At 42.2% G+C, this 21,043-nt stretch overlaps 1 protein-coding gene across 1 annotated transcript; it reads left to right on the forward strand.

Moving 5' to 3' along the window:
• The first annotated feature begins 16,816 nt into the window (after window positions 1–16,816).
• On the forward strand, window positions 16,817–17,426 carry LOC114702846 (uncharacterized protein C12orf45 homolog). The gene has a single exon (XM_037199125.1). The coding sequence runs from the start codon at window positions 16,845–16,847 to the stop codon at window positions 17,397–17,399; it is 555 nt and encodes a 184-aa protein (XP_037055020.1). The 5' UTR covers window positions 16,817–16,844; the 3' UTR covers window positions 17,400–17,426.
• Window positions 17,427–21,043: the final 3,617 nt, after the last annotated feature.

The raw sequence follows: 21,043 nt of genomic DNA on the forward strand, positions 1-21,043 counted from the left end.
GTTTTTTGTTTTTTCTCTTTTGATAACTGAGAGAAGTGAGGTGGCTCTGAAGATAGAATTATAATCCTATCAAAGGAAACCAGGAGCCGCAGGAGTTGCACAAGGAGGTTAGTTTGTGTCCTTTAACCTTTTTTTAATTAAGAAAAAATTTTATTCATTTTACATACCAATCAAAGGGACCTCTCTTCCCTCCTCCCACCCTCCAGCCCTTCCCAACCCACCCCCTCTCCCTCCTACAAAAAGGGAAGGCCTCCCATGGTTGTGCAAGGTGTCCCACCATAGGTAGTGGGCTCCAAAAGGCCTGCTCATGCACCAGGGATGGATCCTGATCCCACTGCATAGCGAGACAGTTGTGTAGCTTGATCTACTTAAGCCCCCCCCCCCCCGGCAGTAGTGTCTTTTTACCTTTACATGGGGTTTCTGGGGAGATTCCTAGAAAATTGTAGGTTTTCAGCTTAGAGGAAGGAAGACTAACCTGTTGGTGGTTGTATTGGAATTCCTGCTAGTCTTGCTTTTCTACTGGCAGGAGGCCAGGGTGATTCCAGAGTGAAGGCTTTTTTACCTTCTTTTGTCCCCCCAATTTTTCCTGCCTTTTAATCCTGCCTTAATCTTACTCTGCTTCTCTCATTTGATTTGAAGATCATCAGGAAATAGGTATTTATTTTTCCCTTTCACTTGACTTTTTCCCAGTCTTAACTGGAACTCACATCTCCTCGTATTTCACTTGCTGTCACCATTTACTCTCATGTCACACAATCATAGTGCAATTTTTAAAGTAAGACTAAGAGAAAGGAGCTGGGCGGTGGTGGCGCACACCTCTAATCCCAGCACTCGGGATGCAGAGGCAGGCAGATCTCTGTGAGTTCGAGGCCAGCCTGGACTACAGAGTGAGTTCCAGGAAAGGCTCCAAAGCTACACAGAGAAACCCTGTTTTGAAAAACAAGCAAACAAACAAACAGAATAAGAGAAAGAAATAGTCAGATAGTTTCTAGGTAGGGGACTAGAAAATAAATAGTTCTGCTTCTTCCTATTGACAACCAGTTCTGTCTTGGGTGGAAGCTGGAAACATCTTTGCTTCTACAGAAGCCAGAAACGCTTGGAGGCACTGATTCCTCTTCTGGTTTCCTACTTAAGTCTCTCTTCCCTTTCACATATCAGTAGCTGCCTGGAGCCCTGGGTTTAGATACTTCACTGTCCCTTTAAGGTGTGACCAAAATTCCAGTTTAGCCACCAGGATGTAGAAGATCGTGAACACTTCATAGGTAAGAAAACTGGACTGAGTAGTCATCCTCCAGTTTTCAATCCAATAAAGCCTTATTGACCTTAGCGGGACCTTCAGCGGCAGCCCATTCTTGGGATTCACTCTTGTTATACAGGACCTCTGCTTACTTCCCTTCTCTCAATCTCTCACCTATAATAAAACTGCATTCTCCTACACACCTTTCCATTGTCCATGAAATAGATTCCTTGAGTTCCAGAGACAAAGGATCTGGAAGCCACTGGCCCACGTAATTCAGTGGCCTGTTGGATGTCTAATACTTTATAGCTCCTTGAGTGATTGCTCACCTGAGTTGAGACAACCTCCATTACAGTCAAGCACCCCAGTTTTTCTCCCATATTGTAATAGAGATAATGTACCCTCCTATTGAGAAATCACTCTGCACAGCTCAAGGTTAGTAAAGGAAAGGCTCTTTGTGGAAAATGTGCATGGCTGGCTGTCGGTACTGCCTAAGGAAGAACTGGGCTAAAAAAGAAGATTTCACTAGCTTAGATACTCCGTAGGCTATTATCCACATACACTATTAGCCTTAAATCTCTTTCAGATCCTGGCTCCCGGTTACACTTTGAGCAATCTAAACAGGCAGCAGACTCAAGTCTGGCAACCTGAGCAGATGGGAGAGTTACACAGCAGAGAAATCTCCCGAATTTTTTCTTAAGTACACCTGTGTTGTTCTTTTCACGTAGTTGTTACCTGGGTTCATTTTGCCCACCTGGCAGAATTATGCTTTTACTGAGAAGAGCAAGGGGAAGCTGGTGGCAGACCAGGACTTAAAGGTGCTTGTGACCCCGCACTGCCCCCTAGCGTTTGCTCTTGGAGGCATGTTCTTTGAGGATGGCTCTAATGGCTGGTCAATCCTGGTGAACAAGCTTACATCCTAGCATCAGAAGTTCTGCTAATCTAACAGTCCTGGTTAGCACACTATTTATCTTTGGGGGATTTTGGAGGCAGTGCTCCTTTAGATAATAAGTTCTACTTGTGTGATTTATTGCCTCCTAAGTTAATCTATTAGCAAATCCTTTATAACCGCAATTGTATTACTTGGAGTGTCTTTTACATCCCTATCACGTTTTCTCAACTTCCACAAAAATTCCTCTTTCACCAGACATTGTTTGGTTCATGTTTTCTTTATCAAACATTTCCAAGAAACAAGGAGTATCTCAATTAGCTCTCTGTGCTCGGTCTCTCAGTTTCTTTTTCCCGTCCTTCTTCACCCTCCCCTTTCTCTTAGCTTCTCAGCTTCCTCCTCCCCCATCCACCCATGGTTCAGAACCCCTCTACCTTCATTATGCACATTAATAAACACACCACCCTTTCTAGGAAGTCTGGACACTACATACTGAGAGATTTCCCTGACAAAGAGCTGTCTCCCAACAGTATTCTCTTTCTAGTTGTTAATAAAATTATTTTAGACATCTAAAAATCTCCCATGAGCAGCAAGGAGATAAATAATCAATCCCAATCTCAATGTTACCTTCAATGCATTCGAGAACTTATTTCCTATGACCCTGCAATTTGATACTTCATAATAGCAAAAATCTCAGAAACCTGGAACATTCAGAAGTAGAGAGACTTCGGCATAAAAGTGGGGGCTGATCACACACATCTTACTTTTCTTCAGAATCCTACTTAATTTTACTTAAACAACCAATGTAATATAAAAATGAGGAAGATTAGTCAAAGTATAACATTTAGAAAACTCAGAGCACAATTGGTCAAAGTATAACATTTAGAAAATTTAAAGCACATGACTTTCCCATATAGACTAAACACAAGTCTCAGATTTATCCAAGTTACTAATGAGGGAACAGGCAGAATAACTAATTATTTCAATGTCATTTGATCAATTTCACACATCAAATGCAAAATGTTAAAAAAAGTATGCAATGCTAGACACAATACTGTTTAACATCATAGATATCATACATTTAAATAAACCATAATCATTGGGGTTATAATTTTTCATCAGAAAGAAATCATTCCTAACTCTCTAAGACAGAAATACACAAGTTAACACACAACTTTAAAGTCTGGGCTTTAATTAACATCAAAAAGGCAAAATCAAATACATGCACATTTTCTGAGAGAAGTGGCTACTTATTGGGTGGGCCTATTCAATAATGTTCCATTGAAATGTGAAGTTCCCTGAAGAAGTCACGTTTGTGTCGAAGCTCCTGCAGACTGATGGACTAACTCAAGCTGTGCGATTGTGATGAGAGAGGATGCCGCATACAGAGAGTGAAACTTCTCTTGGGCTATCTTTGGTCTCCTTAACTTTGTGACAGGTCTTGCTGGTCTCCTTAACTCTGTAGTGGGTCTTGCTGGTTTCCTTAACTTTGTGGTGGGTCTTGAGGAGGTTCTTGATTCTTGTTTCCTTGAAGGAAGGAATTCAGTGAAGAGACACAGGCATTTTGTTTCTTCTCTTCTGTTTTCTTCTTTCAAATGCCAGTCAGCGCCTAAGTATGTTTTTTTCCGGTCAGGCTTTTTCACCCTTTTTATAAAGCTCTTCTCCCTTGTCATGTGGCTGCTCGTCTGCCACGTGGCTGACCTCCATGCCTAAATCAGATGGCATGGCTTTCTCTCTCCCTCTGAACCTCCCACCTATGAATCTATAATAAAATTCTCTCTAAAACTTGCCTTCTGTAGTTTGAGAATTTCATTTTTGAAATTCATGAGACAGGAACCCCAAAGGTACTCACTAGCTCAGAGCAGCTTTGATGGATGTGGAGTTTTCTAGAACCCCAGTAAAGGCTCCATCATTCTCAAAGCTAGTCTAATATTCCCATATAATTTTGAGCAGACAGTTATTTAGCAAAGCAACAGAAATAAAGTTAAACAAAGCAAACATTCCAAGGAGAAACCGGGGAGCATCCTAGAAAGCAAAGCCAGTGCTTGAAAGAGGGGGTGGAGTAGACTTCTTCAAGGTCAGGAGCAGGATAGTAGGTTCTGCACTGTAGATGGTAAAGACATTCAATGAATGTTTATGAGGTAATTTGCATATTCATGTAGTAAGGTGAATATGCCAAATCATGGCCAACCGGATCATACTCTTAAGGTATTTACACAAAAGGAGAGGGTGTCAAAACCATAATGCGAAGGATAATATCACAGCCATATCTGATGGGAATGACAAAAGCCATAAAGCCAGCACAGCTGACAAAGATCCAGCAAAGCTGAGTCACATGATGGCCGTCATGCCACCTTTGATTTCATCTTCACCTGTTGCATGCTTGGGGGACTTGTTATACTTGTACAATTTGGGGATGTTGGAAAACTTCTTCTGAATTATTTTTGCCTTCTCCCAGGAATGCTGCTTCTAAGCTTCCCCAGGATAGTCCTGAACATACTATTTTCTACTTGAAGGTCTTCCTTACGCCTAGGAGGTTGTGATACACATGAAGAAGCCAGAGGTCTCTTCATGAAGCTATGAGACATTCTGGAAACATCTGTTCCTGTACTTGTGCAGGAATAAGATATTTAAAACCAAGTAAACTTAAAAAGGTCAACAAGATTCAGTGGGCTAGAGGAGTTGGCCACAGTTCAGATTACAAGTCTTTTCCTACTGTGCATTCAGACAACTATGTGGCATATACCTCTGCCCTACACAGTGACATATTGATGAGCAAAGTGTAGAGTGGAAAGATGATAAAAGTGTGAGGTGTCAGGACCTCCCTTTCTTAGAAAAGTTAGCACATGCAGAGCTACTCTGGTGTCATATGACCAAGGAACAACAGAATTCCAGGATTAAATATATAGACAAATTCTATAAAGATACAAAATACATACATTGTATTATGCTAGAATTTGAATAATAACTGCAGCAGCTTTGGCCTGAGGATTTTTTCTGGGCACTCTGGCCATTAATAGTTAATAATACGGGGGCTGGAGAGATGGGTCAAAGGTTAAGAGCTCTTCCAGAGGTCCTGAGTTCAATTCCCAGAAACCACATGGTGTCTCACAACCATCTATTATGAGATCTGCTGCCCTCTTCTAGCCCGCAGGCAGAACACTGTATACATTTTTTTAAAAAAGTGTTAATAATACACTGCTTGGGACATGGCAACATGCCCAGGCTGGCTTGGAAATTTTGTTTTGGTCTTGCATCCTTGAAGCAACCAAAGCTACTGGCCTTAGAACAGGCTGTCATTTACCTCTAGATACTTAAAAATTGGGTTATGGGGTCAATGAGTAAGAATGATAACTCTGGTTATTAGTGATGTCAAAACTTGAGGGAAAATGATTGGAAATGATAACTCTGTTCTGTTCTGTCATAGTTTATTAATGTTGACTAAAAGATGAGCAAAAAGAAGTGAAACAGGTGTCCACAAACAAAAATGATATAATCTATGTTTTGGAACATCATGAATGTATCCCTGCTTACTAAATCCTGTATAAATAAAGAAGCATCCTGGCTGCTTGTCAAGCTGCAAGATTCTCCAGAACACCATGGCCTGGCTTACCTCCTTCCCTCACCAACTCCTTACATCCTCCCTGGGACCTGTCCTGCAGGGGATGGTTCCTGTCAGAGTAGGACAAGCCATACCAAGATGTGCTTCCTCTCTGTCCATCTCTCCTAAAATGAAACTAAGAAGTGTCCTGCATCTGATTCCTCCCATTGCTGCTCTTGCATCCACCCATCTTCAGACCCTGCCGTCATCCGGAGCTGGACTCCGGCAATATAACAACATTGGGTATTTTAAGGATGTTAGGGTACATGTTCAATTGTCTAGCCTGGCTCCTTAGTTTCTGACATAGTGGAAACAATCTAACAACAACATTAGCAGTGCTTAACTGCCAACGGGCAGTTTAATCATCCAGAGGCACAGCTACCAAGATTCAACTAGTTTTTATTTGTTATTTCATATCTAACTTTTTGTCCATGAGGAGGTCTGGGGTGGTATGCTTCATGTAATAGACAGAGGCCTCTTTTAGAAGCCATCTTTATCCACAGCTTTCCTCTGTTCTGATTAGATGCATTAGAAACGTATGTGAAATGGCAGGAGTGCCTTGCCTGTGTTCCTCAGAGTGGGTGGGGTGTGTCTGTGAATGCCACTCAGAGCCTGCCAAGAAAGACCTAGACTAACTTAGCTGGTTTTTCCTTCAGCCCTGTTCTCCCTCTTATCTGGTCAGCTTGGCAAGCTCACTTATTTACCTTCCTCAGCGTTCACGACCTTGCCATTTTTGCCCTAACATTTTAACATTCGTTTTAACCCTAACATTTTTTTCTACCATAACAATACCATTCATTGCCAACCTCTCTATATTTGACATGACATCCTTATGATTATTGGGCATAGCTTGTGGAATGTATTACTTAGCAGACCACTAGCTTCCACCAATTCTAAAGCTAAAAATGTCGTAAGAAAGCATCAGAAACATATAGAAGAAAATTTCCAGTCTACTGTAATCCCTGGCCTGATGTCCAAATCAATGCCTTTGATAAAAAGCATATTTAGTCTCTGGCTAGCATCTGTGTATTCCTAGTCCATGGTCATTCATACCTGGCCCAGAATAAACTATTTTATACTTCCTTTTAATAAGAGCTGGGTTCTGCCTAAACAGAGGCATGGTATGTTCCTTTTTACCATATATATGCTTTTGAAAACTGCATTGATTTATGACTTTCTTTTGTTATGGGACTACAGAAGTTAATGTTATCTTATTGACATCATTTGGGGGATCTTGAGAGTTCCTGGTTTTATATATATATATTCATTATATATTGATTATACATATAATCAATTCTGTTTCTCTAGAGAACCTTGACTAATACACTAGCCTTTAAAAAAAGTCTCTTTGCCCATGCACAACCATATCTTTCCACAGTCACTGTTACAATCTCTTTTAGAGTCCTCCTTTATGTATTTACTACTTCAACACTGGTATTACCAACTTTCCATTCCTGGGACTATGTTCTCTAAACAGGCCATATATTCTGTATTTCCATGTTTTGTATATGATGTGTGACTTAACAAACATTTATGGAGCATTGTACTAGAATCTTTTAATATAACTCTTTAAAGAGGCTCTAAGACTGGTTGCAGAGATACATGTACACAAAATAAATATCACTAAATTATGGCAAGAGTAGTGGCAGAGATATGCACAGAAAGATGGGGGAAATTTATGACGAAGGAAATTTAATATAAGCAGAGGTAACAAGAAGCTCCCTGGAGGAGGTAAGATAAGAGGTAAATTTGAAACAATGAGTAGGATTTAGCCAAGTACACACAAAAAAGTATGACGACTGTAGGTAATTACAATAATATAACATTTCTAGAATATCAAGTATAAATTATAATGGAGATCAATGTTGTCACCATGATATAGAGAATCTTAGGGACCACACTACTTTATCTGTCACAGTTACTTTTCTATTGCTGTGGTAAAATACTGTGACCAAGGCAACTTATAAAAGGAAGAGTTTATTGTGGGCTTACAGTTTCAATGATACTGTAGTGAAGGAACAGCTTTGAGCTCACGTCTTGATCCAAAATCATGAGACAGACTGAGAGAGGGCACTAGGAGTCTCATGAATCTTTTGAAACTTCAAAGTCCACTCTACCCCACCCAGTGATGCATCTACTCCAACAAGGCTATAACCTCCCAATCCTTCCCAAACAGTTCCACCAACTGAGGACCAAGTATTCAAATGTATACACCTATGTGGGCCATTTTTATTCAAACCACATCTGCTACAGAAATACATAAAAAGTCTTAAGAGAATCATATTTTAGATATGAAGCACAGATCATTGTGGCAGGTGAATGAGAGATGAATGATGGGATTAGTGAAAGGCAGGATAATACCTAGGACTAAATATTATGAAGGACACATGGAGTAGAGTGAACCTTCAGATGAGAAGAAGAATAGCTGATGATGAAGGGGAAACATGTGAAAGGGTATAATGTCATAGCCATCAAAAGAAGAGAGTACTTCAACAAGAAAAACTGTCAAGTAAGTACTGAATTTTTTGTCCCTTCGGCTTACATGTACATACATACATACATATCTCTGAAGACTTTGCAAAATCTTTTTTATGGAGTTGTGGAGGCAGAATTCAGTTAGGTAGAATGTAAGCGAACTGAAGACTGCTAGCTTTGGTGTACCACTCTTGACTGCCCAACAGAACAAGATGGTAGGATTCTATAGCTAAAGACATCAGACACTTTTGTTGCAACAAACTGAGAAATCAATCTTGAACTGACCAGGAAACTCTGCCTGCTGGCTAGCTTTAGCAGTTTCTGGAAGGTGTTATGCAAGAGACTGAGGGAGAAAAGTTACCAATGGTCTTACCCAATTCGGGACTCTGTATGTTACAATATCAGCTACTAGGCAAGATATGTTCACTGTTGCAATAATGGAATATCTGCGCAGAGGGAATCTTAATTGGGAAAGTGCCGCCATAAGATTGGCCAGTGGTGCATTATTTTAAATTAATGATTGATTTGAGTGGGCTGAGCCTATGGAGAGTGGCACCACCCCTGAGCAACGGACTGTTACATAGAAGTGTAAAATGAAATAAACTTTTGCTTCACAGGTTGCATTTGATCATACTGTTTTATCACAATAGAATCCCTAACTAAGACAGAAATTTGATTGCTTCTCCACAATGGAGGTAAGACGGATTATGTCTTGAATGCAGGAGATCCTTTAGGGCATCTCTTGGTGCTACCATGTCCTGTTATTTAAAGTCAATGGGAAACTGCAACAGCCTAATCCAGGCAGAATGACAAAGGGCACAGACTGTTCAGGAATGAAGGTACGGATCACTGCTCCAGAAAAAGAACCAAGAGTTGTTGAGGTGTTTTCTGAGGGTGGATATACACCATAGATATACACCATAGGCAGTGTTTCTCTCTCCCACCAGTCAGCTCTGTCCTACCAGCCGGCTCCCAAATAACCACACAGAGACTTAATATTAATTATAAATGATCAGCCAATAGCTAAGGCTTGTTACTAACTAGCTCTTACATCTTAAATTGACCCATATTTCTTAACTATGACTCATATTTCTACCATGTGGCAGTACCTTTTTTCAGCACAGTGTGTTTGTCTCCTACTTCCTCTGAATTCTTTCAGTTTGGCTATTCCCCCTAACCACTTCCTGTCTAGCTTTTGGCCATTTAGCCTTTTATAAAACTAACCACAAGGCACACTGGCAAAAACACATCTTCATAGTGTACACAAAGATTATTCTATAGCACTACATAATGAGTAGTAGAGGGAGACATTATAAATACCAGCCAAGGCTGTGTGACCAGTTAAAGATACAAGAATTGTAACTGACATGAGGGTTTCTAACCTATGTTTGTCCTATGAACATGTTTGTGCATATATACACATGTGTTTAGCAGATATGTGTGTTTTATTTACTGTATTTTTTTGTCTTTTTTCGAGACAGGGACTCTCTGTGTAGCTTTGGAGCCTGTCCTGGAGCTCGCTCTGTAGACCAGGCTGACCTCGAACTCACAGAGATCTGCCTGGCTCTGCCTCCCAAGTGCTGGGATTAAAGGCGTGAGCCACCATCACCCTGCTATTTTTATCATGAAATATAATATAGAATGAGACATTATCAGTGGTTTTTATAACGTGTATCTTATGAGATACTAAAAAACTAAGTACTCTTAAGGGACATTTCTACCTATTCTAAAATATATAAGGCATTTTCAGTTGTTTGTGGAATAGTTATATCATGTTAGATGAAATTATGTCTTGATTCTTATTTTCATTTAGAAACTAAACATGGCACAAGGAAATGTACTTGTATGTCGAATTGACAAGGGATGTACTTGTAATTGGCTGTCAACTTGACTATACCAGAATCAACTAAAACCCAAGCAGTTAAGTATGCTTGTGAGGGATTTTCTTGACTGGATTATTTGAAGTGGGAAGACCTACCTTAAATCTGGGCCACAATAAAAGGACCTGGAAGAAGGTAGCTTCTGCTTTTTGCCTGCTTGCCTTCATTCTTTCTGGCAAGTTCATCTATCCTGTTCCTGAAGTATTCCTTTGCAGGTATTAGAATCAATCTAGTTCTTGGGGATCTCAGTGTAGACTGAAGACCCAGGGCTTGCTAAGAATCCTCTAGGATGCCAGTACCAGAGTAAGACTGTAATACCTGTTATCATTTCTGTTGTTGTTGTTGTTGTGGTGGTGGTGGTGGTGGTGGTGGTGGTGTGTTGCCCTTCTTTTGATTTGCTGCATTATTTATTCCTTCTGTTTTCCTCTTTAAGTTGGAGCTTTCATTCCAGCCCCTTCTGTAAGACTGGATTTATAGATAAATGTTCCTTAAATTTGGATTTTTACCATGGAATGTCTTATTTTCTCCATCTATGATGATTGAAAGTTTTGCTTGCTATAGTAGTCTGGACTGGCATCTGTGGCCTCTTAGAATCTATAGCACATCTGCCCAGGCCATTCTGGCTTTTAGAGTCTCCATTGAGAAGTTGGGTGTAATTTCTAATAGGTCTGCCTTTATATGTTACTTGGTCTTTTTCACTTAGTAGCTTTTAATATTCTTTCTTTGTTCTGTATATTTAATGTTTTGATTAACGGGTACCAAGGGGACTTTCTTTTCTGGTCCACTGTGTTTGTTGTTCTGTGTGCTTTTGTGCCTTGATAGCCATCTTCTCCTTTAGGTTAGAGAAGTTTTCTTCTATGATTCTGTTGAAAGTATTGTCTGTGCCTTTGACTTCAATTTTTTCTCCTTCCTCTATTCCTATTATTCTTAGATTTGGTCTTTTCATGGTGTCCCAGATTTCCTGGATGGTTTGTGCGAGGAGTTTCTTAGATTTAACATTTTCTTTGACCAGGCTGTCCATTTCTTCTATTGTGTCTTTAGTGCCTGAGTTTATCTTTTCTATCTCTTATATTCTGTTGGTGAGGCTTGCCTCTGAGTTTCATGTTCAAGTTCCTAAATGTTTCACTTCCAGATTTCCCTCAGTTTTTTTTTTAAATCTATTTCTGCTTTCAGGTCTTGATGTTTTTATTAATTTTCTGCCACTGTTTGTGTTTTCATAGATTTATTGTTTGGTTTTTTGGAGACAGGGTTTCTCTGTGTAGTTTTGGTACCTGTCCTGGATCTCACTCTGTAGACCAGACTGGCCTCTAACTTACAGAGATCCACCTGCCTCTGCCTCCCCAGTGCTGGGATTAAAGGCATGTGCCACCACTGCCCGTCTCATAGATTTCTTTGAGGGATTCATTCATTTCCTCTTTAAGGACCTCTATCATATTCCTAATGGCTATTTTAAGGTCTTTGTCTTGTATTTCAGCTATGTTACAAATTTCCTTGGTTTTTGTTGCCCCCTCTGGTTCTTAGAGGATGTGGTGGCTGTGTGTTGCTTAGTAGGGAAATCTTCTGGAGTCCTGGCAAGTGTGGACACTGGTAGTTCATGGTAAACTGTGATTTTCTCTATTGGAAACTGACACTTAGTAATGGGGATGGGCTCAGGGAGTGGGGAGGCTGAGAGGGTTCACAGGATGGAGGAAAGCGGGACCAGCCTAGTTTCCTGGGAATGGGAGCAGTGTGTGTGTGTGTGTGTGTGTGTGTGTGTGTGTGTGTGTGTGTGTATGTGTGTGTGTGTGAAAGAGAGAGATAGAGACAGAGACAGAGACAGACCCAGAGAGACAGTGAGATAGAGAGAAACAGAGATAGAGATAGAGAGACAGAGAGAGAAGAGGCTACAACAGGTAGTTTGTTACAAAGCTGGGGATGAGACTGGGGGATTGGGTTTGGAGGAGAGACAGGAGAGTGAAGTCTGAACTTGCCTACCTGCTTTGCTAGCCTACTTGCTTCTCTGGCAGGCGTGGCTTGTGGGTTCCCAGAGAATGCCTGCTGGAGTTCGGGGCTGGGATAACAGGATGAGTATGAGGAGGTTGGAGGAGTTCTGTGTGGTCCACTGGAAATGGGGACCGTGAGGAACAGGATGTAGCAAGTTGTCTGCTACAGAGATGGAGGTAAAGTGGGGAATGGGATAGGACTTAGAGGAGAGGAGGCAGACAGTACAGTTAGTAAAGATGTACAGTTAGCCTGCCTGCTTTCCTAGAACAAGCATTCTGCAAGTTCCCAGGGAATGCCTGCTGGAGTTTGGAGCTGAGATAAAGTGATGAGTGGTGGTGGTCATGAGGGAGGGGGTTAAAGGGAAGATCTGTAAGATCCACTGGAGATGGGGGCAGAGAAAGTGGTAAGGGAAGCCACAGGAGGTGGTCTGCTCCAGAGCTGGGGGTGAGACTGCAGGATTGGATTTGGAGGAGAGGAGAGAGCGGTGAAAATCTGCAGACAGCCTATTGACTTAGTAGCTTCTGGAACTATCTGACAAATTCAGTTTCCCCCAAACTTTCCCTTTACTAATTTATCCACCAAAGTGATTTTGTTCACACCCATCCTGTTGAAAACTGCTTGTAGTAACTTGAAGTTCTGGATACGTTTGTGGTATAGCTTAGTTTGGAGTTTCACTTTCTTCAAGCGATGGCGTCTTGGAATAGCATATCCATGAACTGATAGGAAGCCACTCCCAGAACAACACTTTTGTTTCAGATTTAGCTGCACAGTCTCAGCGATTCAGTGCTGCATGCAATGTTTAATTAGGTTATGACTGGTGACTGATATAAAGTATATAGTTACTGACATCTTTGGTCCTAGGTAGATGGCATCTGCTGGCTATGCCTGCCTCCAGTTTGGTTTTCCTCTTGTCTAAATTCCTCTTGCTTTAAAATTGGGTTATTCGGGGGCTTTGTTTGCTTGCTGCTCTGCTTTTGCTGTTGAGTCAAATGAGTTACTTGTGCATTTTCTACATTTGCTCTTACTGGGTATATGGCCTACAAATGTTTTCTTCCATTCTGTTAATCATTCCCTTCTCTTTGCAAACATGCTTTTCAAAGGGTCACTGGTTTATGTCAGCTTTCATTGTCGGTGTCTTGGGTGTTGAATCCGAAAAATTATTGCTCAGGAACTTTTCATCTGTTTTCTAGTTTGTGGCCTTCTAACTCTTCATTCCATTTTGAATTGATTTTTTGTGTATGATGTACAGTAAAGACCTAATTTCTTTACATATGAAGATCTTGTTATCCCCAAATTACTGTGCCAGTTATTGTTGTCAACTTGACACAAGCTGGAGTTATCTGAGAAGAGGGACCCACAATTGAGAAAATGTGGGCATTTCCTTGACTAATAATAGGTGTCCGAAGGCCCAGCTCACTAGGGATGGTACCACCCCTGGGGTAGTGATCCTACTCTAAGACAAAAGTCTAAGCAACTCAGGGTGAGTAAGCCAGTACACAACACTCTTCCATAGCTTCTACTTCAGTTTCATCCTCCTCTGACTTTTTCCAATGATGGACTGTGATGTGGACCCATAAGGTGAAATAAACCCTTTTCTCCCCAGTTTGCTTTTGGTCATGGTGCTACATCACAAGCAATAGAAATCCTAACTGAGACAATCACTTACCATAGAAAATATCAATTCTTCTTGTGTATTCTTGGTGTACTTTTTTTTTTTTTGAGAATTGGTTGATTATGCACACTTGGGTTTGTGCCTGGCTTTCTATTCTGTTCCATTGGCCTATAAACCAGGTTCTATGCCAGTACCACACTGACATGACTGTGAATGATTTCTACATAATTTAAAATCAGAAAACGGCACGCATGCAGCTTTGTTCTAGGTCAAGAGTGCTTCAACTATTTGGAATTAGATTTTTGACCAAGGATTAATGCCAACATGGTAAGAGATATTGGACTATTCAGCAAGTGCTATTGGACACAAACATATCGAAGCCAGAAAGTTGAAACAGACCTCACACCATTTACAACATTGAACTCAAAGTGGAGTTCAGGATGGAGCCGAGCCAGAGCAATGGTCCCTGGCCAGCATGCTAGGCTGTGTGAAGGCCTGGCTGAAGCAAGTCCAATATGGTGCGGAGAGCAGCATTTTTTTTTTTTTTTGGAGACAGATTTTCACTACATAACTCTGTCTCACTAAGAGTTCAGAATGTAGGTGCCAAGGTGTGAAAATTCCTGCTACAAAGAATGACACTGCTTTGAAAGCCACACATTATCTATTATGAACAAGAAATCGTTTTGTCAAATGATTTAAAAGTTAATGATTGTACTCCATTAATTTTAAATTCAGATGAGCACTATGAGAATTTTGCAAGCCCCTTTTCCCCTATAATTTTTTTGTTCATACTAGAATAACACCCACTCCACCAAAAGTAACAGCAATTCCAAGAGCTATTCTCCAGATCCTATCAAAACACAAGTCAAACCTGGCTGCTTCAGAAGCAGTTGAAGCAGAGCCAGCTAGGAAATGAGTCCTGGAAGCATCTGAGAGGCTGCTGTTGTGTGAGAGACCTTTTCCTGGGGGGGGGTGCAAACACACATGCACACATGCGTGCACACACACACATGCACACATGTGTGCACATGCACACACCTACCTACTCACTCCCAGAACAGGTACTCACAACAGCCCGTGAATTGCAGGCTTGACAGGTCTGAAAGATCTCCTTTCAGCAGCTTAGCAGGTCTCTCCTCCCCTCACAGTTGTTCACTGCATCTAGAAGGTTGGAAAGGGGCCCTCCTGAATCTGGAAAGTTTCATCTAGTCTAGATATGTGATGTTCATTTACCCCCTGACTCTCGAAGTTCAGTAAGAGATCCTCTCCCCAGGGAATGAGGCAGTGACAGAGCAGGACCCCTAACATCTTCTGCTGGCCTCTACAGGTACACACCTGCACATATATGTGTAGTTACATCATACATGCCTTCTCTCACACACATACATGTGTGTGCTCATGCGCGCGTGCGCACACACATGAGAGAGAGAGAGAGAGAGAGAGAGAGAGAGAGAGAGAGAGAGAGAGAGGGAGAGAGAGAGAGGGAGAGATCGAAGGGGGAAAAAACAATGGCTTGTAGACACTATTAGCTGCCACTTGGAAATTTGGCCCCAGATTACTTTTTCAGATTTTACCCATCATACTCACCAGAGGGAACTGCATCCTTCCCTAGCCCAGAGAACGGTTTAAAATAAATTAAGCCAATGATGTTACATTTCCCTCGCATAGTCACGGTGAATATGATCTGTAAGAATCTCTGGGAATACAGGTAAATTTTCTGGAGAGGGTTTTACTACTTAAAAAAATGTAACTAACATAGGTTATTTAGGGTTAGAATGAAAAACCAAACTGCTTTAGACTGTAAACACAACCTTTTAATTCACTTCTGTGTCTTGAGAACTTGTTGCAGACCTATGCAACGTGTGAAGCTGCTAAAGCCATTTGATGAGGATGAAGGGAGTTGCTTACATGTCAAAAACAATGGCTTATTTGTAGCATGAATCTTAAAAGTACTTATTAATAAAATCAAACCTGAGCCAGGTATTGGGGTGAACACTGGAAGATCAGAGAGACAGAACAAGCCTCAGCTAATCTCACCTGGCCAACTCCTCAGCTGGTCTTGTTTCCTCAGACCAATGGCTCTCAGCTGAACTGCTGCTAGAAGCCTGAAAGCTTAACCAGGCCAAATGCTTAACCAGGCCAAATGCTTAACCAGGCCAAATGCTTAACCAGCCAAATGCTGCTAGTTTCTGGTCCTCACACCTTATATACCTTTCTGCTTTCTACCTGCTTTACTCCCTGGGATTAAAGGCTCGCTTTCTGGATTAAAGGCGTGATGAGTCACCATGCCTTGTCTGTATCCTTGGACACATGGATTTCTGCCTCTGGAATGCTAGGATTAAAGGCGTGTGCTACCACTGCCTATCCTTTATGTTTAATATTGTGGCTGTTCTGTTTCTGACCCCAGATAAGTTTATTAGGGTGCACAATATTTGGGGGAACACAACACCACACTTATTTATGTTTCTATTGCTGTGATAAAGATCATGACTAAGTGAAACCTAGGGGAGAAAGCGTTTACTTCATCTTCCACCTCCAGGTTACAACCTGTCACTGAAGAAAGTCGGGAAAGGAACCTGGAGGCAGGAACTGAAGCAGGGTCCATGGAGGAATACTACTAATTACCTTGCTCCTCATGGTTTGCTCAGGTTTCTTTCTTATATAGCCCAGGACCAACCTGTGTGGGGGTGACATCACCCACACTGGGCTGGGCCCTCTCACATCAGTTATTAATCAAGAAAATGCCTCCAGAGACTTGCCTACAGGGTGATCTGATGTAGACAATTCCTGAATTGAGATTCCCTCTTCCCAGATATGTCTAAGTTTGTGTCAAGCCGACAAAAAAAATCAGCACAGTTAAATATGTTAATGAGAGAAATGTTAATGAATTTCATTCAGTTATTAAAATTACCAGTGATACAACTGACCTAAGATTTGTTATATAAAAAAATAAATATCTCCATATTATTCAGTCTGGTTTTCTGTTTTCTACATACAAATATATCCTCACTCCAAACCAAACCATTTTAAAATCAACCTCTCAGAAATATGTTTTACTATGTGACTGAGAGAGAAGTTTAAGATTTGGAGAGTGTTGGTACATTTTTGAAAAAAAAAAAAGATCCACAGTCCATCCGGGTTCGTTTCTCTCGTGCTGTCTTGCAAGCATGGAGCTCCACGGCGAATGTGTGTCCGGACCCACAGCTTCGTCGTCTTCTGGAGACTGCTCGCAGGTCACGGTGTCCAGGGAGCTGCTGACCGCGGGGAGCGAGGGTTCCGGAGGTATCTGGGACCAATTGCTCATCAGCTCTAAGCCTCATTCCAAGAAGACTGCTCTTCAAACAGTTAGGATTCAGAGGAGCCCTTTGTTAGACCAGGTTCAGGCCTTCCTCCCACAGATGGCTCAGGCAAATGAAAAGCTACGAAAGGAAATGGCGGCTGCTCCAGCTGATTGCTTCAATATCGAGAATATTGATGGAACATCAGGAAACATCATACAGATGGATGTGGCCTTATTTGAGATGAACCGGTCAGATTCAAAAGAAGAGGACAGCTCAGAAGAGAGCTCACAGGACAGCTCTGAGGACAGCTCAGAGTCTGAAGATGAAGACTGCATCCCCTCCGAAGTCACCATAGACACCATAAAGCTTCCGAATGCAGAAGGTGGCAGAGGCAAGATTGAAGTTTTAGACAGTCCGGCAAGTAAAAAAAAGAAGCAGTGAGATAGGCCAGTGAAAAGAGAGGCAGGTCCTCCCTACCTGCGACTGGGGGAAGGTGGTTTCTGGGGTGATGGGTCTAGGGTCCCTCTGATGCTCTTTCAGTGTCAAAAAGAAAAATTTGCAAGTCTGGGTGTGTTCAAAATAGGAAGTGTTTCGATCTTGATGACAGAGAGGGCAGCGCCCTTGGGTACTGAGAAGGGAAATAGGGAAGAAATAACTTTTGATGGGTTGGTTACATGAGGCATTTGCCTAAGTTGACATGATCTGAACAGTGTGGCCTGTGACTCAGTGAAGCCCATCTACACTAATATCCGGCTACTAGTTAGAACATTCCCGCTTCCAAATTGAGGGTTTGGGTTTTGGTTTGTTTCTGTACCAAGACAGGTTGCGGTTTGTTATATAAGAACTGGGTACTAGAGACCAGCCCAGGATAATAGCCCCTGCCATTTAAGGTATGGTGGCTAGATTTTATTAAAGGAAAGCAAAATTGCCTTTTAAAGATTTGTAAATGGACAGCATTCAGATCCTGTAAAGGCATACTGAGCTCTTGCTGTAAAGAGGTTTAGTGTTTACAAATCTCTGTGTGCTATATCACTGTGTGCTGCTATATGTATATGAATTCATGTAAGCATTGTCTTCAAATTGTGATGGTACCGACAGCTGAAAGAATGACTCCAGTTCTCCAGTTAGTTAGCTTACAGAGTGGTGGGTGACGTGGGTAGCTGTTCTGACTCACCAGTCTTGATTGGGTTTTGTCAGAGCTAGCAAGTGCCAGAGGTGGGAGAATGAACCATCCCTCCAGGAGGCTACTTGAGTATCGGAGCATGCCCATTACCTGGAGGACATGGTAACAGCTCTCTCACTTTGTGGTGGTTTGACATTCGATGTGCTGATGCTTACATCCTTGCCTCCACTGAGCCAGAGTCTCTAAAGCCAGGTTATGAGGCCTGGACCCAGTTTCCCACCTTCCAGCTCTGTCTGCACCTTCTTCCATAGTCCTGAGCCTTAGAGATATTATGCTTATCTTCCCCCCTGAGAACTGAGCCATTGGGCTTCTGTGCCAAAACAAGAGGAAAGACTGGAGCCATGGATGCATACTCCTTAAGTGATACAGGCAGTCAGAAGGGCACATACCTCCATGGTAGTGACCTAAGCCAGTGGTCAAAAACATCTTGCACGTCTGTGCAAGTATCACATCTTAACTGAGTTTTCTGGTATCCAGTGTCCACACACAAATCCCTAGCACAGCTGTGTATAATACCCAGAGCCAGTCTGTATCCTGTTTTTCCAATATCCAGGTTTCTTGGTTTAAGAAGCATCTGTGTAGGTGTGGTTCGGAACTTGAAAATAAACTTAACCAGGGCTTTGCTTAGATTGCTGATAATAGGGCTCCTGCCTAATGACTAAATACAGAAAGTGGGTATTCCTGTGACAAAGACAGCGGCTTCACATCTTGGTGAGTGCCAAGCTGTAAGACCACAGCTGAGGCATAAAAGAGTAAAGCATTTTTATTACCATGTACAGGAGAACAAAGGTTATATATCGTTCTCACACTGGACATGCTCCCCAACAAAGAAACAGTGGGCACTTCATTTGGGAAGCCTATATGTAATCATAAAGGGAAGGCATGTTGGAGACTGATGCATTCCCTCCTGAGCATACTCAGGTCATAGCTCAAAGAGGAAAGGTGGCAAATGGGAACATCTGAGGGACAGCCTACATCGTGAATGAAGATGAGATGGTCGGGGAAGGTTCTCGGGTGTTCTTGGGTTTGCATAACGAACACTCGATGGGTGGTTAGTGGCTGCTTTGGGATAACAGCTAGGTTATAGATAGGAGTTGGCTGACAGCTCAGAGGGGGACTTGGAGGAGCGGCTCTAGATGTATCCCCTTGTACAGGAGTAGATAACCCTGTAAGTGTGGTTTGCTTTACCTGCAGTGCCCTTGCACAGCTCTATCCATGTACCTACTAAGAGTAGTGTCTCTCTCATTCGGTCTTTCTAGGCACAATGGGTCCTAATCATAAATGCCCATGTCGGGGTTAGGTCCAATTTCATAATGCCCAGAAGGTAGCACGTTAGGCCAGGTTATGGTTTCCCATTCAACCAGAAGCTCACGTTTAGAGCAAGATTGTCATGTTCGGCTTTTATTCATATGGGAGAGGCTCTGTTGATAGTGGGGAGATCTGTGAAATTTTTTCACTTGGACTGATGGAGGGGAGCAAAATGTTTCACGGCATAACTACCCGACTAGAGAGAGAGTTCACCATGTGTGCAATAATCAGATTATCACCATCATGGGCTACAGTGGTTGCCGCCCAGTGCAAGAAGAGGCAGTCGCAGTATGACTCCAATACACATAAATATTTCAGAGGATAATTGTCTTAGTTTACTTTCCTATTTTTATGAAGAGACACCATGACCACAACAACTTGTAAAATAGAGAATTTAGTTGTGAGCTTCCTTATAGTGTCAGAGGGTGAGTCTGATCATCTGTAGCAGCAGCTTATGTCTGCTCTACATACAGGAGGCAGAGAGTGAGACTGGGCTTGGCTGGGCTTTTGAAACCTCAAAGCCCCCCCTAGTGACACCCCTTTTCCCAACAAGACCACACCTCCTAATCCTTCCTAAACAGTTCCACCAACTAGGACCCAACATTCATGTAAGGACCCTTCTCATTTAAAACACCACAGTAGTTGATGGGGTACATACGTGTTTAGCAAAGCGATGGTAGGCTTGCCATTGTTTGAATGTGTGATTTATTTGATCCCCGGAGTTTCTGACCTGACGGGAGTTCTAACATGGAGTGGGCTGGACAGACAACCGGGAGAATGTTGACTACCCGTGCTGATTGCACCAACACTGAATTTGCTGTTACCTGTGTAATGGAGCAAATTGCGGTCCCTAGCAAAGCCAGGCTGTAGGAATAGGCTCTCCCTTGTGGCCTGCATAGTGCCTCTGACACTGGCTGCTAACGACTGTGGATGGGGCAGTGTATCCTGGTTTAAGCCCAGGTTGGTGTTCCAGTCTCCCAAAGTCTGAGCATGTGGTGTCTTCAGCAGTGGGGGATAGTGACAATAGTCGGTATAATGTGGGGACCTCTGGGGCCTGTCTTTCTGGCCAACAACTCCTGGGAAGGTAGACCACCCTCACATTGGCGTTTTTATTTAACAACTTTATGGTTGCTGGAAGCACCATTAATGCACATGTGTCTTTATTGAAACATCAACTGCCATTTAAGTATTTGTGCCATTTCTGCAGTGTGATTTTGTGGCACCTTATTAGAGACTTGGAACAAAGCTTTCCAACAACCCTTTTCAGACATGCTGGTTTTACCGACAGTGAAGCAGACAGACTGCCACATTCCACCTGCTTCAGGGTTTCCCTCTTTGTCAAGCAGTTGCTCCAGTGTTGTGGATATTGGCTTATACCCCTCTCTATGACAGGGATATGAAACCCATTGAAACTGTCTGTTCAGGTGGGGTGGGCCTCAGGACAGGAGGCACACAGTTGCTTAAGCTGTCCCACAAGAATCTTAAGTTTACTCAAAACTTCTGAGGGAAGAGGGTCATGTTGGGGGAGATGGAAAAGGTGTTGGAGTACAGTTGATCAAGACGAATTGTTTACATGTATGAAATTGTCAAAAAA

The sequence above is a fragment of the Peromyscus leucopus genome, chromosome X (genome assembly GCF_004664715.2).
Source record: "Peromyscus leucopus breed LL Stock chromosome X, UCI_PerLeu_2.1, whole genome shotgun sequence".
NCBI classification, from domain to species: domain Eukaryota; kingdom Metazoa; phylum Chordata; class Mammalia; order Rodentia; family Cricetidae; genus Peromyscus; species Peromyscus leucopus.

What these genes read in the sequence shown, in the direction of transcription:
- LOC114702846 (XM_037199125.1), top strand. Translation starts at nt 16,845, where the DNA reads ATGGAGCTCCACGGCGAATGTGTGTCCGGACCCACAGCTTCGTCGTCT.